General features: G+C 42.9%; 1 protein-coding gene across 2 annotated transcripts in view; it reads left to right on the top strand.

Annotated features, from left to right (window-relative positions):
• Positions 1-21,640, top strand: part of LOC143316114 (discs large homolog 1-like protein) — a 99,202-nt gene that overhangs the window by 2,962 nt on the left and 74,600 nt on the right. For both annotated transcript variants that reach the window (XM_076723844.1, XM_076723835.1), the window contains exons 3-4: positions 861-1,677; positions 1,791-1,881. In XM_076723844.1, coding sequence (XP_076579959.1) covers positions 861-1,677; positions 1,791-1,881 — 908 coding nt within the window. The remainder of the gene's footprint in view (positions 1-860; positions 1,678-1,790; positions 1,882-21,640) is intronic.

The raw sequence follows: 21,640 nt of genomic DNA, 5'->3' as shown, positions 1-21,640 counted from the left end.
TACTCCACATCCATGCATGTGACTGTGTGTTACTGTACTGTGTACTTTCTACCCTTGACGCCTATTTTATGGTCTTTCCTATGTATTGTACTGTTAAATTCCTTGTGTACTCTTCACTCTTCTCCTTTTCTTTTCACACATCCTCCTCCAGCTGTCTGTATATTCCCATATACTGTACTTCTTTTTTTTTTTTTTTATGGCCATGAAACGTCTCTAAGCTAGTATCTGTGTGTTTGATTTCATGTAGAATTGCCTGTCAGCTCAGATGCAGAGAGAAGGAAGTGAAGCCCGTTATCCTAACGGCCTCTTTGATTCATTTTGTCTGTGTACATACTTCTAAAAGGGAACTGCCAGTGGAATGAACTTCTCTTTTAAGTGGGAGACCCTGAATACTTCAGGACCGATTGTTCTGTAGAAGTATGGTGGCAGTATCCGTGTGCCTCCAGTAGAGGTCAACAGTGTGTTAGCTGTGTTTGGTTTGATTTCTCTAACAACTTCACTTCCTGTCTCAGAAGTAAAAGTATATGAGACTTTTTTGTGACCAGCTTTAATTTGCTTGCATCTGAATGTACAATATACAGGAGTGACAGTTAGTTAGTAGTACAGTTTTCCGGTGAAATGAATTTGACATCAATTTGATCATTTAATCAACTCATCATTCAAGCTCTATTGCTCTGTGTCCTTTGGAGAAAACATGACCACAGCGTGCTGATATTTAGTCAGTATTCATTCATTGTTTTCATAGTTGTGTTGTTTTTTGATAGTTTTTCATTTGTATAGTCATGCATTCAATCACAACCTCATTTACTAATCCCTTCAGTCATTCATCATGGCTCTCATCTCTGCTCCTCTCATCACAGACATTCAGGAGTACTACGAGTTGACTATCCTTGAAGACAGCAAGTGTTTGGTGGACCAGACAGATGGTCCATGGAACCGTGCTGCCCCCTGTAACCTGCCAGCAGAGCTTTCAGCCCAGCCACAGTCTTCCTCTGGTCCCCTGAGCCCCCAAGCTTCTGGAGGACCATCCCAGCCAAAACCTCTGGCCCTCAGACCCAAGTCAATCAAGTCCCCTGCCCCACCAGTCCCATCTGGCACACCTGCAAAACAGCCATCCTCCCCTACAACACAGTCTATTACACCTCAGTCACAGCCAGCCAAGGTCAAATACCGTGCTCCACTCCCTCCTGTCCATCCTGGGATTCCTAAACCCTCTTCCCCCTCTGCTCCCATATCCCCTAAAGTCACAGTGAATGGGGCAGAAACCCCCACTGGCTCCATTAAAGCATCTCCTGGAGAACCAATAAATGGAACAAAACCATCTCTCACCACCACCAACTCTCTTTTGTCAGAAAGCCCCACCACCTCTGCCAGTCCACAAAGCTGTTCAGTCTCTCCAGACCTCAACCTGGTGACTGTCTCAGCCCTTGTCTCCAGCACCATCCAAGGCCTGGTATCTCCACCCACTTCAAACACACTTAGTCCCACCAGCCCAGGACCCAGCAGAGTCACAGACGTGACCACAATATCTACAGCTCCTGCAGCCAGCAAGGACCCGTTTGTAGGCAAAGTCACTCCCAGCATGAGTCCAACTAGCCCCAGCCAGGGAAAATTTACCTTCAGCAGCCGCAGCCCCACTGTTCCTCCAGGGCCTTTGACCAAAGGGCCTCATCTGAGGTTTGTCCAATGCATGAACATGCATTTAGATTTTTAGCAGGTAACATTAGTAAACCAACTGACAACTTTCAGAGTTCTCCTCCAGACACCTTCTCCTTGATTTCTGTTCCTAGTCCAACCAGCCCTGGGCCAGTAAAAGCCACTAGCCCCAGCCATGGTCCAGCCAGCCCCAGGTCAGCTACTGCCCCACTGCCCCCAAACAAGGTAAGACACTTCTGGTTGTTTTGTATTAGTGGATGGGAAAATTCTCACAGTTAATAGCACAGAAGAAGACATATTGCTTCCTTCTTGGGTAGCAACCTTGAGGTCACAGCAGGGCTGCATGAGTATGGAAAACAAGTGAGGTCACGTATTCTCTCCTGGGTTGTCGAGAAACTATTTTTAAATGAAAATATAGACTCTGTTTGCTTGTCAGGACTGTTGATGGACTGCATAAAGCTCCCATTATAGCCGTTTATATGGTCAGGTGGCAGAGATTCATTGGTAGTTTTCATGGTCCTAATATCATCATCATATTCTGATTTGTACTTCACATTTTATTTTGCTGGGATCTGTCAGCCTGTAGTCATGATAACCTGTGGTGCTGCAATATCGGCTGAGCATTTCTTGCCAAATGTGATGCTGTCACAACTGTGTTTGAATCTGAAAAAAAATCACACAACTGCTCGGTATGCATTTTGTTTTAGCTCCAAATGTTTTTCTTTCACTGCCTGTGCGCTGTTGTTCATTTGATGTAATGCTGTCTTGTCATTTATGGATGCAGCTTGTGAAGAAGTTAGGAGCACAGTTCACCCTGTCAATACAAATACACAAGAATCATTGTCATAAAAGATTTCACAAAGCTGCGCCTGAAAACTGTGGTTTTAAAAGAATGAAGTTTTCCTGGATTTGTTGCCTCGTGTCTATCATATCACCTCTCCTACATGGGAATAGTTTTGATACAACATGTTTTTACTGGTGACAACATGTCTTCTCTTGAACCAGTACATTGAAAGGCTGCTGGTGGCTCCAGAGAGCAGAATTAGATAGATCATTTATGCCGACTGGCTGTTTGAACATTGGCTTACATTGCATTACATAATGTGACAAGAAGAATCAATTCAGTTCAGTAGCATTTTATCGTCCAGTAGAGTCAGCAGAGCAGGCTCAGAGATGTACTGGTTTTGTCCTGTTGATCTCGCTGAAATGCATGTTGAATGATTCTCTGTGGTTTTGGGCTGTTTGACCACAAGCTTACAGTTTACACAGCAATCTGCAAGTGATAGTCCGCATCTTGGGAAACTGTGCTAAAAATGTTTACAGTACAGTGCTGTATGTGCATCAGGCATCTAAATACTGCTCGTATTGTTGGAGTTGGTGATAACTCCATGAACATTCATGTGCTGCTCACGTGTTCTGATTCAGTAATGCAATAATAATATTATACAGGGATGGTTAGTTTTTGTTTTTTCTTTTGAAATGTGCAATAGGCAGTTATCTTTCCCCATTATCTGTTACTGTGTTGCAGATTTACTAGCATTAAATGGCTGTAGAAGAAAGTAAGAGCCAATCAGTAATAATTAGCACAACCCGGTGCAGACGGACCGGCAACTTTCTGTTGGCAGAAGTGAGCATCAGGAGACAACCAACAATGAGTGCAGGGCCAGGGGAGGGTGGAGGCGGACAGAAGTAGAGTAGGACAGCAGCAGAAACAAAATGTAAAATTGTGTCTATGTGTGTGTTTGTTTTATGCAAGAGATTCGAGAGTGTGAGACATTCCCCACCCAACTTTCCAAAAGTCTCTGCTCTGCTGCTCATGAACAGTACATAACAGTATAACACAATATATTTTAAGCTTTCAAATCCAATTCGCAGTGATACTGCGTATCTAGAAGAAGCCCAATATCTTGAGTAGGTGAAATCCCATCTCAGCATGAAGCTTCAGGCTGCATATGACGCTTTAACTTCGCCAATACCCACAGTCAAAGTTGAAAGTAGAGCATCCATTGCTATACCGCTGTTACTGTTCACTCAGTCTAACCCCCCTCTCCTGCCAAACAGAGACTGACCTGATAAAACAGCAGAGAGTGGTGTGTGTGTGTGTGTGTGTGTGTGTGTGTAGTAGTATATGTATTTGTGTGTGCTTATGTCTGTCTGTGTGAGTGTTTGCCTGTGCATCCATGTGTATGCATTTCTGCGTCCGCATGCATGCCTGTCTGTTTTTTTTGCGTGCTGATAGCGATCTGCGTGCGCGCAGATACGTATTCTGAACCATGCACTTTTTGAGGTCAAAATGTGGCTACCAGCTGCCATAAAACGAAGACAGCAGCTGGAAAACAAGAGGGCGAGTGGAGGTGCACCGGGACAGTTGCCATGTTTTGGAGTCGGCCTCTATTTTAGCGGAGAAGTCCTCTCTCGGTGCTCTGATGAAAGGACAGGTGGAGAGGACACGAGAAAGGGAGGAGAGAGAGAGAGACATTGAGGGATGAAAGAGAAGGAGGAGACAGAGACGGACAGGCGGCAGAAGGATGCCACCAACAGCAACAAGCAGCTGAGTGGTAGAACGGGAAAGTTGCAGCTGGAAGATGCTTCGGTGAAAGTTTGCCAGTTGGACTGGTGAGGATGGACTGCATCTGTATCCTCACTACCAAGGTGAGACACAGGAAACAAGCAGGTTAGAGCAGAGCAGACGAGAATGGCTGAGAAGACAACGAGTAAACAGGATGTGATCACGTGGACATTCAGCCTCAGATCAAATTTTAGAATCTAAGTGAATTATCAAGGTTTTGTGATCAGTGTCCCTCATTCACTCGTTCGTTCCAGTCGTGCCTTTAATTCTTACATTGACATTGTGTGTGAATTGGGTGCTAAGCTATGAATTTGCCAAATGTCCTCGTGTGGTCTTTTTGATCATAAACTCTCATCCAGATAGCAGGAATGTTTGATGGAAAAGTGAGACAGAGACCTGCAGTCCTTTGTGGGGGTTCCATTAAACATATCTAAATGAAGCGTTTCACAATAAACTGTAGGCTCAGTGAATGATGGGAAACAACGTGCACCTGCTCACAATTAGTCATGTTGAACCGGTGACAGGTTGCTTATTGCACAGTTGGGGTACTTACCTTGTGAATGAACAGGCTCTATGAGGTGATGTCTTACAGGAACAGGATGTGCTCAAGTCAAGCGACTCTAATGGGAATGCCGAGCTGTTGCTCAGCTGTTGGTCTGACAACATGTGACACCCTGAGAGACAGGAAACTGGGTTGATAGGACACATACTTCAAAAGACTAACTATCTGACTGGCTGGCTGTGTAGATATCGGAGTAATTCACTGGTTCAATGACTGACTGGTCTCAAGGCAGAAGAGAATATCAGGCTAAAAACAAGGCTGGCAAAAGTAAATTCATACATTATGCACATATATGCATCCTCTGAAATGTATGGGCCATTTATAAACAGTCTGCGTGTGCGGGGCTAGGCTCCGGGCCCCTGCGACCCTGTGCAGCATGAGAGGTTATAGACAACAGATGGATGGAGAATTCAGGTGATTAAGGTGCTTTCATCAGAACAGAACTATGAATACTACTAGGTGTAAAGGCCAGGGAAGGATAACGTGATAACTGTTCAAATAAGGATAGTAAAGCACGCTCTCCTCAAAGACAGTCATGGTATTGCATGACTGTAGTTTGTACACAAGAAAAAGAAATAGAAGTAGTTCTATTACAGATTGAAAACAGAGTAAAGGTTAAGTGCAGGCATTTGGTTGTGATGGTTAAGGTTAGGATAAGGCTCCAGGAAATGAATATAAGTCATGTAATGTCCTCAAAAGTGATGAAACGTGTGTGTGTGTGTGTGTGTGTGTGTGTGTGTGTGTGTGTGTGTGTGAGAGAGAGAGAGAGAGACAGATACTGCTTGCACGAACCTTTGCTGTAAATTCTCATCAGTCATGAGACTTACCTCATGTCCCCCACTTTCCACCACATCTCACATTGTTCTTCCATACTGCCAACTAGTAGACAGCATCACACTCTTGGACTCCTCTCAGGTGTTTGCTGGATGAACAAACACTTTGACCTCTAGGTCACCCTGCTGTCTTAGTAAGAAATCCTGTCCAGCAAGTTCATGAGCTTATAGTGCATCTCAACAGCATTTATTTGGCACAACACCCAAAGTGTAGATGATAGTGAAACAGTCAGTGTACCTCGGGGCATGTCTATCAGGTACATTTACATACAGCAGCAGTAGACACACATACCGACTTGGATCACGGAGCAAAGAGGCCTTTGTGCAACAATAAAACCAGTTGAGCTTGTGTTGAAGTATGAAGTTCCACAAAAAGCAACATGAAAAAAACAGTTTCCCACATCCAAGCCACTACTCTGTTCATTTAATTGGCTTCAGATGAAGCCACACAATGTCTCTTGACTGTGCCTGTGCGAGTAGATGAGGACTTTTGTGTTGCAGCCAACAACAGAGAAATTGGCTTGCATTGCATGTAATGTTACCTTCCACATGCTAAAACACTTGTGACGGTAATGACAGTGTCGCAAAATCTATGTCGCGGCAGAACATGACACAGGTGACAAAACTGGTATACTGCCCAACCCTATTAGGAGCATGACCTTCTGGCATGCTAGCAAACACGGGGATTGTGAGTTTGAGACTAGACAGAGAATCAAACTCACATTAGCATGAATAGCTATTGCAGAGCTATTCTAGTCAGAATTTCCAAACAGTGCCTGATTATAATGAGGAAGCTTTAGAAAGAAGCTGCATGGTCTTTGAAGTCAAAGGGATCTGGCGAATGACAAAAAGTGCTAGAGGACAGAGACAAGCAGACACACACACACACACACACACACACACACACACACACACACACACACACACACACACACACACACACACGTCTGCAGTCTGTGGGCAGATATATAAACAGACTGCAGGGATTCCATCTCACATTCATCTGGTTAATCTCGTTCATCTCATTAAAATAATGGATTAAAAACAGAGGGTGTTCCCTGAGCTCAAGACTGCTAGATTACTGCTGGAGGATGTGTCAGTACATCCCCTCTCATCCTCCTTGATTCATTTCTTCTTCCCATCCCATCCCATTGCCTCTCTGACTCTGTTTGAGTCTGTTACTATGTGCATTCTTGTTAAACAGAAATACAAAATGTTTTAAAGTGCAGGCCTAAATGCACAAATTAACAGATTGTAGATTACAGTACAGTACCCGCGGGTGTGTTTAACAGACTCCTTCAAATAATGAACTCTCAGATGTTAAAGCATCAGCTGAACGTATACATTCTATACTTGTGCAGATTGTTGTCAAACACACTGTATGTGGATTTTACTTTCTATCAGTATTCTCTTCCCTATCTTTCCCAATCCTCTTTTCCTCTCTGATATATCCAGTCTTAAATCCTGCCCTGGTTTTATCAGTGTGTGATTGTTGTTTGGTCTTACTGAGTGTCACTGGCCTCCTGTGCTCCAAGAGAGCAAGAGTCTCCCCTAAGAGGCTTACCTTAGGCTGCTAATAGACTTTACAGAGGTGGAGCTATTTTAGGATGGACGAAGAGGAGAAAAGAGAGAAAAAAAAATGAAAGAGACACACACAAAGACCGCAGGAAGAAAAGAGATCAAGCCTGTGAGCGAGTGCATGAGCCTGAGTTCCTCATATATCTAGCTTTTCTTGCTTATTTTGCTGGATTTTGCAAGAAAACTCCATATAAGATCATTCCACCGATCCATTCATCTGTGCAACGGTCCAGCTGGCACTGTGGTGTAACTCTGAGGAGAGGTCACGGCTGACAAATTAATCAACGGAGAAGGCATGAGAGGAGAGGAGACGAGGAAGAGAACTTCCCAAGCAGCTGTAGGAGAATTGAGCCCAGAGCTATGTATCTGCAGTAGGACTAACACAGCAATGTAGGAGTGCTGTTACAGGTTAGCCACTTCATGAGTCCCTCAGCGAACGGTTGACATCCTCTCAGCTCTGTAGGAACCACACCTGTTGTAAAGAATTGGACTCCAGGTCTTTGGATAGCCCTGCCTGGAGTAGGACTGACACCTACTGGGCTAGCACAAGGGATACATATGAAGATGGACCATCGCAACTCTGCACCCTCCATCAATGTAACGTACCTTTGCTAACTTTAATTGTAATTTATTCTCTGATCCACCTGCTGGTTTTAGTGGTCTGAGTCTTGTAGTGATGGTAGAAAGTGATGAGCACAACTGAGGGTAAATCATTAGTAATGACCAGCAGACTGTTACTTGTGTGTTAATGTGGGGTGCATGTAAAGTCATGTGATTTGGTGAATTTTTTTTTATCAGCTCTGTATTTTTACATGCACAATTTGGGCTGTTTTTAAAGCTTGTTTAAAATCAAGCAAATGTCTCTTTATGTATTATCTGTATTTCTACATACATAAGGCACATGTCCTGTGATCCTTTTGTAAATACACTTTGAAATTAGCAATGGCCATTTTATTCTACTACACTTCTACTCCACCACATTTCATTTGTAATATACTTTTTACTCAGCTTTAGTAACTAATTACTTTACTCTTTACATTTATATCATTGATATATTAGAATACATACCTTAAACCAGTGGTTTCCAACCATTTCTAAGCTCAGAAAGACACTTTTCCTCTCTAAACTTCTCAATGGTTTCATTTAGATGACTGTTTGAGGCGTTAAGAGGTCAAATTATCCAATGTTTCACAGGAAAATCAAAGATTAGAGAACAGTCCAAAAATGAAAACAGATTTTTGCATCAGAAATTTCATTGACCATCTGATGACCCCTCAGATTCATCTTGTGATCCTTTGGTTGGGCCCGACCCCTAAGTTTGGAACCAATGGCCTCAACTACCAAACTATAGATGAAGTAGTTAAAGGTAGCGCCACCTACTGCCACAACAGTAAAATGCTACTGACAAGTTGATTTTCTGCAAAACAAGTGCTTTTACGTTTGATACTTTAAGTAAATTTAGCTTGTAGTACTTAATTACTTACTTAATTAAAGTAGAACTTTAAATACAGGACTTTTATTTGTGAAGGAGTATTTATACATCCTGGTATTGGCACTTTTACTTAAAGGATCTGAGTTCTCCTTCCACCACTGGTATTTAGCCAGGATCACCCTACTTTCAAAGCCTGTCTTAGGTAAAGTACAGGTTGGCACCCACATGCATCAGTGTGAGAGGCGCCTCCCAAAATCGTCTTAGAACAAGAAATGTGTCACATCCTTCCGAAAGACCGTGATCCAGGCCCTGATGTGTTCATGGTTCCACAGAACTGTATCAGAGGTGCTAGGAATCACGGAAGCTGGCTCACAACCAAGAGCAGCCGAGTAATTAAGAGGAATTAGTCCAAGGCTAAAGGTTATGGCTTTAACATTAATGATAGCTGCCTGCTAATGCTATTTTACTTGCAGAGGCCACTCAACTACTGAACCCCACAGGCTAATGGCTGTTCAACACTAAACTCTACTGAATTACTAAAGAACACCTCGACATTGACCATAGTAGAAAAGACGTCCCTACGTTTAACAAAGGGAGTGATCCAGATTAAACTTCAGTGAAAGTAGCTCCACTGCTTTGCTTTACAGACTTTTTTTTGTTTCTTTGGAAAATGCCTGCTAAACTGATTTAATAATCTCCTGGTCATGTGTGAATTAATTTGAAAATGTTCCAGTTAAAATACCAATTAATTGTGAGAAGCTATAATGAAAACTCAACTTGTATTAGCTTTTTTAGGGCCCAGACTTTTGAAGGTGGGGTGAGCAGCTGGTCATCACAGTGAGTTAAATTCATTGCTTTGATGCAGGCCTGGAGACAACATAACAATAATTGAGAGGAAATCTAGAAGCCACTCCTGGGCAAAAGCCAGTGCACATTTGACTATCAGGTCCCAGAACTCCTCCACAATCAACCTAACTTGTCTGGTTACCAGGGTTGACACTGGAGGCAAAGACTGGCCTGTCCTTGAAAAATAAATCAGCCGTCTGGAAAAGGGTCGGAGCGGGACCCCAACACTGCGTGGTGCTCATGAACCTTATGAACAAGAGCAGGAGTAGTATATGATGAAGGCTGTGGTCCATATATAAAGGATAATGTTTTCTGTTCCCTGTTTTCACAGGAGCAGACATTTGTTATCTTCGTGACCTCCTCTTGTTCAGTCACCTGTTGTCGTGGAGACTTTGCAGTAGTTGTTTTTTCAGCAGTCTGTTGTCTCAGTCAAGCTAATAGGCTTGCAAGCTAACATTAAATTGCTCAGCCCATGTCATGCCTGAGTAGAGCCGGAGCAGCCAATCCCATTAAGCAGATGACTAATCTCTGACTTACACACACACAAATTTATGAAAGAAATACTAACCTACAGTATACACAGACACACACGCATATGTATGACAAGGCAGAGAGCTGGGTTCATTTCAGTTCACTTTAGTCTTATCATTGATTTTTCAGGAGGAGAAAATTAAACAGCTTTGTGACCCCATGACCCCTGCCTGTCAGGATGGTTTAAAGCGTAGCTCAGGACCATGCTACATGCTACACACGCGTGGTGTGAGTCAAAAAGATTAGAAAATGTGGCCCTTGTCCCTCCTGTACTGCTCTATAGTACAGGAGGGACAACGGTTACAGTAGAAATGATGATTTGCGGAGATTGACAGTGTTAACGTTGTTTCTTAAAAGATAATATTTGTACTCAAGTGATCGCTGGCACGCTCTTTTGACACTTTTGCATCCATAAAAGTATTTAACATCATATGGCTACACTACTCCTGTTATTTTTCATTCAATAATTTCATTAAATTAGTAATTAATATTCTGTATCAGTCAATGTGTTTAAAGTGGTGTTGTTCACTGTTAGTTTGCATATATCTGTTACTACAGCTTGTATAGACGCTTAGAAATATATTATGAGCCCCTACATGCCTTTATATTTTATGTCAATTTTAGAACCCTTCAACAAATAATAGAAATTTATATTAGACATGATGAGAATTTAAAAAAAAAAAAAAAAAAATGCATCATCCAGGCTGTGTCTGTGTTTTGCCACATAGTGGCACTGTATGTATGACAAACACACGGACATGGAGGTCCTCAGATTGTTGTTCTCTCTTCGCTTTTGCTATTCACCCCTTGGAATTCATGATTACAAAATATTTGTTCAATTACAATCCAATTCATGGGAGAAACGTTTGAACTTTGCTGCTGCACAGCTGATATTTGTTGCTGCGAGGGTTCAGCGGGAGTCAGTGTGTCCTCACATAGCATTTGAGAGGGAGAGGAAGAGATATGTAGAGGAAGACTCACTCATGTGGAAACTGAATACACAGCTGGTAAAAGCTGATCATGTGACCATATTTGTAACGTGGATGTATGGAGTCTTATTTGATTGGTTACGTTGTAGAATGGAGAATCCCCTACGATTGGCGAGTAGTGAGTGCATGAGGCTACCACACACACATACACACAGTGTAGTTATTTCTGTGTTGGCTGACCTACTAATGTTAACATGTAGTGCATGCCTGCTAGGCTCATGATGTTGCATCCGCTGTCTCTCCCTCTCTCTGCTTCTCTCTCTCCCCCATTTCTGTCCCATTCATTCCTTTCTTTTCTCTCTTTCTTACATCCTCTTTCTTGCTTCCTTTAAACCTTTCAGTAATTTGGTGAGTGATATTGGAAATATGACATTCTGTCTCTACACTGACGTTATATTTTTAGGAGCCATATGAGCCAGAGAGCCTGTGGCTATCCCAGATGTATGAATTTATTTGTGTGTGGGTGTGTACATTGGCATGCACACACACAAGCAGGATCTCCATCTGTTCCTTGCCAAACACAGAGGGACGTGTATAGCTGGTCTCAGGACAGCTAGCTTATCACAGAAGCCAATACTTGACCCAAAGCTGACTCTTTGAAAACAACAAAAACAAAACAAAAAAACTCCAAGATTTAATCTGCAATAATCCAATTTATGGAAAATCCAAGAACAAAACATGTCACTGAATGTTCATGACAAAGATGCTCCCCTCTCTGTTGTCAGGCATCACATGAACTTGTATCCTGTCTTTGAGAGCTGGAACATTTACTCTTCTAAACCCTCCTGGGAAGAAGTCTCAGGCCCGCAGCAAATGTGTGTTTGAAAGAAATAGAAGAGTGGGGAGTTGGCCTGAATGTTTGAAGAGTGATATTCAGGATGTGGAGTGTAAAAACTTGGAAGCAAGCACAGAGCGGCAAAAATGTCACCAACAAACAAGTTAACTCTAAATACACACAAAAATGGATCTCAAGGATTACTGGTTCAAAATTTGCCCAGATTAAGTAAACTCAGCATATAGATACCAAATTACATTCAAAGAGGCATTAAACATAGTCCGAATGCTATGAAATATTACTAAAAATATAAGCAAAACACACCGTCCCCTCCACGAAACCCTTTTACATCATGTCTAAATAGCAGACGCTCTTAAGGAATTTGGTGTACAGAGAGATTTGAAACTCTGAAACATGCTCAATCCATCAATTCCGCATTAATTATGAATGCATTACACAGAACACACACAAAGTTATACATGTGCAAGTTTATGCGCTTTTGAAGATGAAGTCCCCGCTGTGCTCTGAATAACCTTTCATGTCATTGCATTATTTATATGACTTGTCTACCTGCATCAACTTCTACACTTAATTAGCTCTTCCAGGCTGTGCAGCTATCTGCATCTTTTATCTGTGTACAGTTGGAAAACCTTCTAAAAGTAATGTCTCATCACTGATTAGAAGCTTCGAATGTAACTCGAGGCATGAGCTTGGGTTGTGGATTGTTACTTTATCAGTAAACTTATGAAATTACTTTAGGGACCTCAGTACAGAATCGGCCTGCCTCTCCCTCTCTTTCCCCACTTAGAATCACCCTCCGTTTGCTCGTCTCCTTTGCTTCGCCCTCTGCTCTCTCGCACATTGTTTCCCTCTCTCTGTCTTCTTCACTCTCATGCTGCGTTGTTTGTTTTCCAGTCGAGGTGAGAAGACGGAGGCAACCACTGAGAGACTACTGTGTGTGTTTGGGTGTGTGTGTCTGCATGTGTGATGGTCCAGATGGCCCAGCCGTCAGCATCAAGAGCCTCGGCTGAGGAGTGCACTTTGACTTGTTTGACTTCCTCTGCCCTTTATCTCCCATAAATCCTCTCCTCGCCTCTCCTCTCTAGCTCCAGATTGCAGGTAAAATAGTGGGCACATAACTCCAGAAACTATGCCCAATTTTGTGTTGTTCTAGAAATCTCTGCCATGTTTAAATTGGTTGATAGATTGCATAGAAAACATGTGGACACTTCAGAGTTAACTCTCTGTTCAAAGTGTTTTTACACCATATTTAATGAGAACCTGATGCATATTTAGTGACTTTTGATTTCTTTGGCAATCACAGTTTGGTAGTTTAACAAAGCTTTTGTGGCCTTGTGTACCTTAATATTTACAGTAGCTCATGTCATGTATTTCATCGTAGATTTATTCGAGAACCTTTTTTTTTTTTTGTCTTGAACTCATTCAGGTGTTAAATGGGCTTAGCTGTGTTTGTTAGCTCAGCTGGATAAAGTGCTCATGGCTGCTGCAAAGAAGACACTTTTATACGCAAAGTGAAATCACTACAGGATACAGAGATGATTTCCTGCCAGTAACTTACACCCAAGGCCATGTTCAGACTGACGACAAAAATGCAGCCCCTCATTCATTTTAATTAGGCCAGTCCATCAACGCAGTGGGGGTGCCAACACAGAGGGCTCCAGCAAAAAAAGTGGAGGGTCATCCAGCAAAAAAGCTGAACCTGGCTCAACTTTAGCTGCAACTGTAATATCCTGTCTCAAAGTATTCTAAACTGTTGTGGAATGCTGTGATGCTCGATAAGCCTTCACACTCGTGGACTTCCTGGATCACATTTCCTGTCTCACTGGTACCTGAAGCAACAGAGCCCTTTGCATTGTGTTAATGCAGCACTGTTTTCAGGATGAATCCCTGCTTACACCATCATTTTAGCAAACGGAGCTGAATGTGCAGCATCTCATTTAGTGTGGACTGGGACACTTTTTTTTGTAGAAAAGTTTCGTCTGTTTAATGGGGAGGTTCCGTCGCTCTCTGATGATGTGTCCTGGTCACCTGTGGTTTAATTGGCTCAATGCTAAAGTTGTTGTCCTGCTGCCAACACAACAACACTGGTGTGCTCATCTGTCAGTTGAACAAGTCACCCTAGTAGTGTGTGTGTGTGTGTGTGTGTGTGTGTGTGTGTCTGTGTCTGTGTTTGGGAGAACATGGCTTGTGACTCTGGATGATGTAACACCATTGTCTCTGCCTCGCTCATTCATTCGTTGTGTCTCTCTACCCATCTCTCTCCACCAATGTTATATTTGGTCAATTCAATTTTCACTAGCCCGTATAATACTGAACCCTTACCCCCCTCCTCCCCGTTCTGTGTGTGTGTGTTTACTGGTGTATGACTACAAGGCAGAGCATCGCTGAACCAAGTAGAAAGACAGAGACATAGGGGGACACTCGAGAGATGACACATTTTAATCCTCCCTCCACGTCTCTGTGCAGGTCTCTCCTTCTCCTTCTCTGTCTTTCTGTCTTTCTTTCTGTCTCTCATCGATCTTGCTGTTGAGAGGCGGGCCAAGGGAGGCAGTGGAGCGAAGCGAGGGAGAGTGAGCAAGCCAGGGAGAGAGAGAGAGAGAGAGAGAGAGAGAGAGAGAGAGAGAGAAAGAAAGGGAGAGAGAAGGGTAGATAGAACGAGAGAGGCACACACTCACACAGATAGAGAGAGAGGAGATAGAGGACTGGGACTGCTGCTGCAGAGGAGGACAAGAGAGACCACATCCATACTGACATACACACATGCACACCCTTACACGCACACACACATGCACACACACACATCTATTCATTCATGCTTGCACACACACACACACACACACACAGACTGATCCACACATGCTGACAACCACAACAACAACAACAACACCACACTGAAAACACAAACACATGTGCTAGCACATTCATACACACACACTGACACACATGCAGACAGTGACCATGGTGCTCCCTGCATCCTGACCAGCTATGAGGATTACACAGATGAAGATGATGATGAAGATGAGAGCGAAGAAGAGTGAGAGAGAGAGGACGCCGGCCTGCCACAGCTGAGGACCGTACTCAGGCGGTGGGGGGGGCGGGGGGGTGGTGGGGGCCGGCAGAGTGGGGGATTGTGGGACGGGATGGAGCGCGGTTGATAGAACACATGCATGTGCATGTGTGTGTGCGTGTGTGTGAGTGTGCGGATGTGTGTGAGTGTGAAATGTGTGTATGAAGACTAGGATGCCCCCCCAGCGCGGGACCAGCTAGCTAACGTTAGCCACATGTTGTGCCACTGCAAAGTAGCATGCACCAACAACACCATATCTCTGATGTTTGGATGCAAGGTAGGTAGAGAGCGTTGTGTGTGTGTGCGTGCGTGTGTGTGTGTGTGTGTGTGTGTGTGTGTGCGTGTGTGTGCGTGCGTACACGTGTGTGTTCGTCTGTGAGTGAGTGAGTGAAAGAGAGAGATGTGAAGGGGGTAGAGGTAAAGTAATGGACAGTGAGAGAGACACCGACTACGGCTAAATCTGCTGAGAGAGAGAAGGAAAGAGGTAATGACTAAGCTTGTCAAGGGACTCTGGGTTGAGGTAAACTAAGGTGAGAGTTAGTAGCTGGCAGGAGAGAGAGACAGAGAGAGAGGTCCTAGCTGTGTGTGTGTGTGTGTGTGTGTGTGTGTGTGTGTGTGTGTGTGTGTGCGTGTGTGTGTTAGAGAGAGGTAGAGACAGGGAGAGAGAAAAGCAGGTTTGTGTCCTGCTGTCTGATTTCATATTACAAACTCTGCAGCCAGTTTATCACCAACATCTTCAACAGAAGCCCTGTTGCTGCAGCGCTGGTATCTGAGTTTTCAGTCATTTGAATTCGTCACTAAAAGTTATTGAATTCTTTGGCTAATGTGCCACAAATGGAATTTATGTAACTTAATGTGATGTATAAATATCTTTACACTGTAACTGGTTTGATTTTGATGTCCTTGGTCAATTTTGGTCTTTCAAATAAATTGTCTTTGGTGACTTGGTGCGCGGACGGCAGCTAATGTTTGTTTTCACTGCTGACTAATTTGTAAGTTATTTTTGCGATATTTTCAGTCATTGTTTAGCCAGTGCTCATCAAAAGTTCGGAGCCCAAGGTGATATCTTCAAATAGGTTGTTTTGTCCAACCAACAGTCCAAAGATATGTAATTTACAATTACATAATGCTGAAAAAAACCCAGCAAATCCTCACATTTGGGAAGGTGGTTCCAACAATACTTAATCAATTATAAGAATTGTTGTTTTTCTGTGCTCTTTGGTGGAGAGGACTGGAAGCCCCTGTGTTGTACTGTTTCTGTTAAATGTTCCCAAAGTTACTGAAACACTTCCCTTCATCCCTACTGCTTACTGTCACAGAGAGCTTCTCCTCACATCTGTAATCTTAAATGTTGTCTAAATACAAGCTGCTTTCAAAGAACCCTATCTAAATTATATAGATTCTGCTGAGGTTTGTTATCCAGCCATAGGATCTCCATGTGTTTATTTCCACTTTCATGTGCACGTTAGCTGTGCAGCTCAGTGGATGGTGGCACAGTGGTGCAGTGGATGGAGGAGCACTGTTGCAAAGAAGATCTTGAACTCAAACTCTCCAGCCAGATGGGGTTTGTGGAGTTTGCACGATCTTCCAGTGTTTGCGTTGGAGCTCTGCTTTTCTGCCCACAGTCCGAGGTCGTGAAGCTTTAGGTCAACTGGACGCTCTGTGGTGTACGTACAGTAGTTTCTTATGTGATAACCTTGTGGCACTGTGGGAGGATATCCAGAATCTTGCCTGATGTATACGGGAATAAGCTCAAACAAACACAGCCCTGAACTGGATAAGCATGTAGAAAATAGATAGAGTCATGTGTGTGCCATGTTATGTCTCTAACTCATGAATTTGTTTGTTTAAAAATAAGGTTCCTCTGCACAACCGTCTCTACAGTAAACCCCTGTTCTAGTTCTCGATACATTATGAATGTGAAAACTGGAGCCTCTTGACAGGTCTTTGGCATCTCTAACCCATTCTTAAATTTATGTCACCGTATCCTTTACGACTATGCCGCCTTGCTAATTACATAGCATCAGGCCATGTTAAGTGAATGAGCTTAGGCTAAAATTGGCAATCATCATCTTGCAAAGCACTCTGAAACTGTTGAGTGGAAAATCAACACATGAAATATTAAAGTTCCACCCAAGCGCTTAAGGAAATGTGCCTTTGATGTGGGGGAACTGTTGGTTCACTGTGCTGCATCTGTGAGTAGCCATAAAACACACAGCTAACCCAAAAAATGGCTTCATAAATGTGTCTATACTGTTGTCTAAATAGTGCAATGAAAACTGGACATGAGCTTGAGAAATAGGGCATGAGACATAGAAAGAAAAGGCAATATACATATTTTGAAAATGTTTTCTTTAATGGTTCAAAGACATTATATCAAGTCAGCAGTCACTTCACGGTGCCATTCACTGATTTGAATAAAAAGCCGTTGAAACGAGAGGAGGGTGTTCATGCACAGCACTGTAATATAAGAAGCTACAAGAGGACCATTGTATGCTGTTGTCCAGTTCAGCAGTTAGCCCATAATAAACTGTACGCACTTCACTTCTGTCTTGTTAGATCACCTCACCATGACAGCCTGTTAGATAGAGTCAGGCCGAGGGACAACTGCTAGGCTGGAGCTACAGAGAGAGAAAGAGTCAACATGAGTGTGGGACACAGTAAGAGCGCTGGTTGTGTTCTGTGCAAGTGGAGCTGGAGATGGTAACAAGCATGTCCACAGGATAATAAGGAAGTGTCCATGGGTTTTTAGCCTGTAGATAAGATCAGCTACCATGATCCATTTGCAGACTTGCATCCGTGTGAGTGAGGAAGTCATGACCATTTTTGCACTGTTTGTCTGTTGAAACAAGGAAAGTTCAGTGTTTACAACAGTTTGCCTGCTTTACTGAACAGCAAATATTGTCTATATTTTACTAGTCTTCCACACAAATTGGCCAGTTGGGTGAGTATAGTACTGCCTACTGAACCTTACTGTGCCAGACTCTCTTGAGGATGTCTCCATGCCCTTCTCGTGTCAGCAGGATTGTTGCTGGAGAAATGATGTCATGTGTAGTATGTAATGAAGTCTTCTATTGTGTCTGCTCAGCCAACTATCTGGGCTGTACGTAATAGTGTTTATAATGTGGCGGACTGTAGATGGCACTCAAAGGTGAGACTAAGCTTCACAAAAGGTTAGTCACAATTAATACAATTACATATACATAAAAAGTTCATTAAACATTAAATAGTAGGGTTGTAACGATCTATCTAATCTCACAATATCACGATAGAAATATGACTCAATGCCAATATTACTGTGACCTTAATATCAAGCTATTATCAAACCGTGAGTTTTCGATATATTTTCATTCTATCGAATAATATGATAATTCTGACTCTGTGATATTATGACTTCAAGTACTAAATGTTGGAAAGCTATGCCATGTTTCAGAGTTAGGTTTAGTAACAACATCACCAATTTATTGCAGGTTGAACTTGAAATACAGGCTAAAGTAGTGGAATTGATTAGCTGTCATCAGAAATGATGAACTAAACGATACTGAGCCTTGTAGAGTGGAACGCACACTGAGCAGACACAACATGAAAACCACCTGACGTACCACCACCTAATGTATTGTAGGCCCACTTCGTGCTGCCAAGGTAGTACAGACCCATCAAGGCATGGACAGAAGGCCTCTGGTGGATTCCTGTGGCATCTGGCACCAGTACGTTGGGTCCTTTGGGTCCTGTGGGTTGTGAGGCGGGCCCTCCATGGATCAGCATGTTCCCATGGATGCTTGATTGGATTGAGATATGGAGAGTCTGGGGGCCAGGTCCACCTTGAGTCCCCTGTCATGTTCCTCAAGCCATTCAGGACCATTTTTTGCTGTGTGGGGGAGCACATTGTGCTGCTGGTGGGGGCACTGTCATCAGGGGATGTTGCTGTCATGGTGGGTGTCTGCAGTGGTGTTTAGGTGGGTGGTTTGGGCCAGAGTAGCATCCTCAGGTTTCCCAGCAGAACACTGCATGTAATGTTGGTGCTGATTGGTGTACAACCCTGATTCCGAAAAAGTTGGGAGGCTGTTCTGAAATGTAAATACAAACAAAATACAGTCATTTGAACCTCATTCCATCCTTTCTTCTGAATGACTGGATGGATGGATGCTCCTTACCCAATCATGATACTATCACCTGTTACCAATGAGCCCGGTTACCTGTGGAATGTTCCAAACAGGTGATTTTGGAGCATTCCGCAACTTCCCCAGCCTTTAGTTGCTCCTGTCCCAACTTGTTTGAAACGTGTTGCTGCATCATATTCAGAATATATTTACAAAAATCAATGACGGTAGAGCATAAATATATTATCGTACAATTGAGGGTACGTCAAAAAGGATTAAAAAATTATCACACTCTATTTTATTTAGATTTTACAGAGTGTCCCAACTTCTGGGGAATTGAGGTCGTACATCACATTGTAAGTTTTCACTGACACAGAAAACATAAGAGACAAAAAGAAAGAGAGGCATGACAGAGAATCACAGAGTGCACAGAGGAGAGTGCATCTTCTATACAGTATACAGTACATTAAACTGAACTACATTCATTTTACCTTGCCAGCAATAAGTCCATGACTGAGGCTGTTTAAGTGCCTGAGAAGATAAATCAAACACACCTTAACTGGGTCAACACATTCAAAATAGATGAATCTGTTCCTCTATTTCTGCTCAGGTCTGTGTATTTTCACTGAAGACACTTTACTGACTGAATTCTTGGTGAAGTCAAAACAGGTTTTGTACTTTGAAAGATTTCAGCAATTCCTTAAGCATATTTAAACTGTTAGAAAGATGTGACAAGCTTCCACTTTAAGCATTGAAAATAACTTTCATTTTGTGGTCGGATGTCTTACTTTTTCAGCCATGTTATGCTACTTCTTTCCATCCCCTCTTCTTTTGAATAATTAATTTCCTGTTGCTGTATTTTCTATTTATTCTCACAGTCATAGTTTTTGAAGTTTAAAGAACATTTTCAGCTTTCTGTTGATCTTAGATTTTAGTTTTTAAAAAGTCAGATTCGAGCTTTCTGACAACTACAACCCTTTCCACCTGATCCTCAAATAACTCTTACTGTGACAACAATCAGTTACATTAGATCAACATATAGTGTCAGACACACTGACTGAAGATTGAAGAAGAAAAAAGAAATCAACACGTGCACTGGACATCTAGTCTGAGAACAGAATATCTGAATAATATGATGTAGTTCAGAAAATGTTAATTATATTGTAAGTGGGACAGAAAAATATACATTTTCATTGCATTGTTAGATTTCATTTGACAAATGTGTCCACTGATTTAGGGACTGACTGACTTCTTTAAGCCGTTTCTATTTGTTACTGTCACGTTGTCTTTGTTGCTGCATGAATCCGGTCATCAGCTGTTCTCTGATGTTCTTGCTTGGCAATAAGTACTTTTGTACTTGATGCCAATAAAGCACGAGAGCGAGCATGATGTGAGGGCTAGAGAGAATGAAAAGACATAGAGAAAGAGAGAGAGAGATGAAGGCACGTGTGTGTGTGTGTGTGTGTGTGTGTGTGTGTGTGTGTGTGTAAGAAGTCCCTTACGGCAGAGGATCCCCTGCTCTTTCATATCTCACCAAGCATGACTAACGCCTGGCTTTACTCTCTCTCACACACGCACAAACACACACACACAAACGAACGCATAGACATGTACGAGGCTGCTGAATCTGCTCCCAATCTAGTCACGTTTCTCTGGCTACGCAAGACTGGCTGACACACTAACACATGACAGCAACAGTGTGCACGCCTGTGTTTTTTTGTTGTTGTTTTTTTTTTTTGCTTGTGAACGTGTTTGGGTGTGTGTGTGTGTGTGTGTTTGTGTTCAGCAGGCTATCTGCAGGCACACTCCTGATGAGGAATGCTCAGCTCTTGCTAGTCAAGCAAGCAGAAACACACAGACACACACACACACACACTCCGGCTGGGATGTAGAAACAGACATATTTGGTGTCTCTGTCCATTCATGCATTAATTCAGTCAGAGGTGTTCTTGTGCCATGTGAAAATCAAATGCCAAATATAGGATTATGGCTGACTCTGTGTGTGTGTGTGTGTGTGTGTGTGTGTGTTCGTGTTCGTGCCTGCGAGTGCAGAGGGCAGTAGCAGCAGTGTTGTGACAACACTGTGAGCCAGGCTCTCTTCAGGGTCTTAGTGCCTCGCTGTTCAAACGCCGCTTTCAAGATTTTTTTTGAGGCATTTCTGACTAATTATCGAGTCAACAGTGAATGAAAAGATCGGAGCGAGAGGCGGAGAGGAAATGAAATGTGCTGAAGGTCATGAGGCGGGTTCAAAGCAGTTCGTTTTGTCAGAGCAGCGTTTGCTCCCAATCAGCCTAAATGAGGTTAAAGTATGCAGCAGGGGAAGCAGGGGCAGAGCGCACACAGCCATGTCCGTTTGGATTCGCAGGAATTAGCTGATACTGTGTTGCACAGAGCTGCCCTCCTGCTCAGAGCAGCCGCTCACTCCCTGCCCCACAACACATTTCTGCAATAGATTCCCCTTCTCGTTGCAGACCAAGATGAAAGCTGTAGCAGAGGGTCGAATGTGATGAGGATGCTTTAAGGTTTCATTGATGTTGCTCTGATAAGTCACCAAGCTTGCTGCTGCTAAGTGCAAAGGTTGTAAACGTCATGAGTCACCTGGTGTCAAGTCTTATACATCAAGTTTGTCACTAAAAAACTCTTAAAATGAGAAATAGCAATAACAGTGTTATTAAATAGTC

This window comes from Chaetodon auriga, chromosome 3, assembly GCF_051107435.1.
Source record: "Chaetodon auriga isolate fChaAug3 chromosome 3, fChaAug3.hap1, whole genome shotgun sequence".
Lineage (NCBI taxonomy): Eukaryota > Metazoa > Chordata > Actinopteri > Chaetodontiformes > Chaetodontidae > Chaetodon > Chaetodon auriga.
Note: the sequence above shows the minus strand (reverse complement) of the source record. Positions and strands in the feature narration are given on the sequence as shown.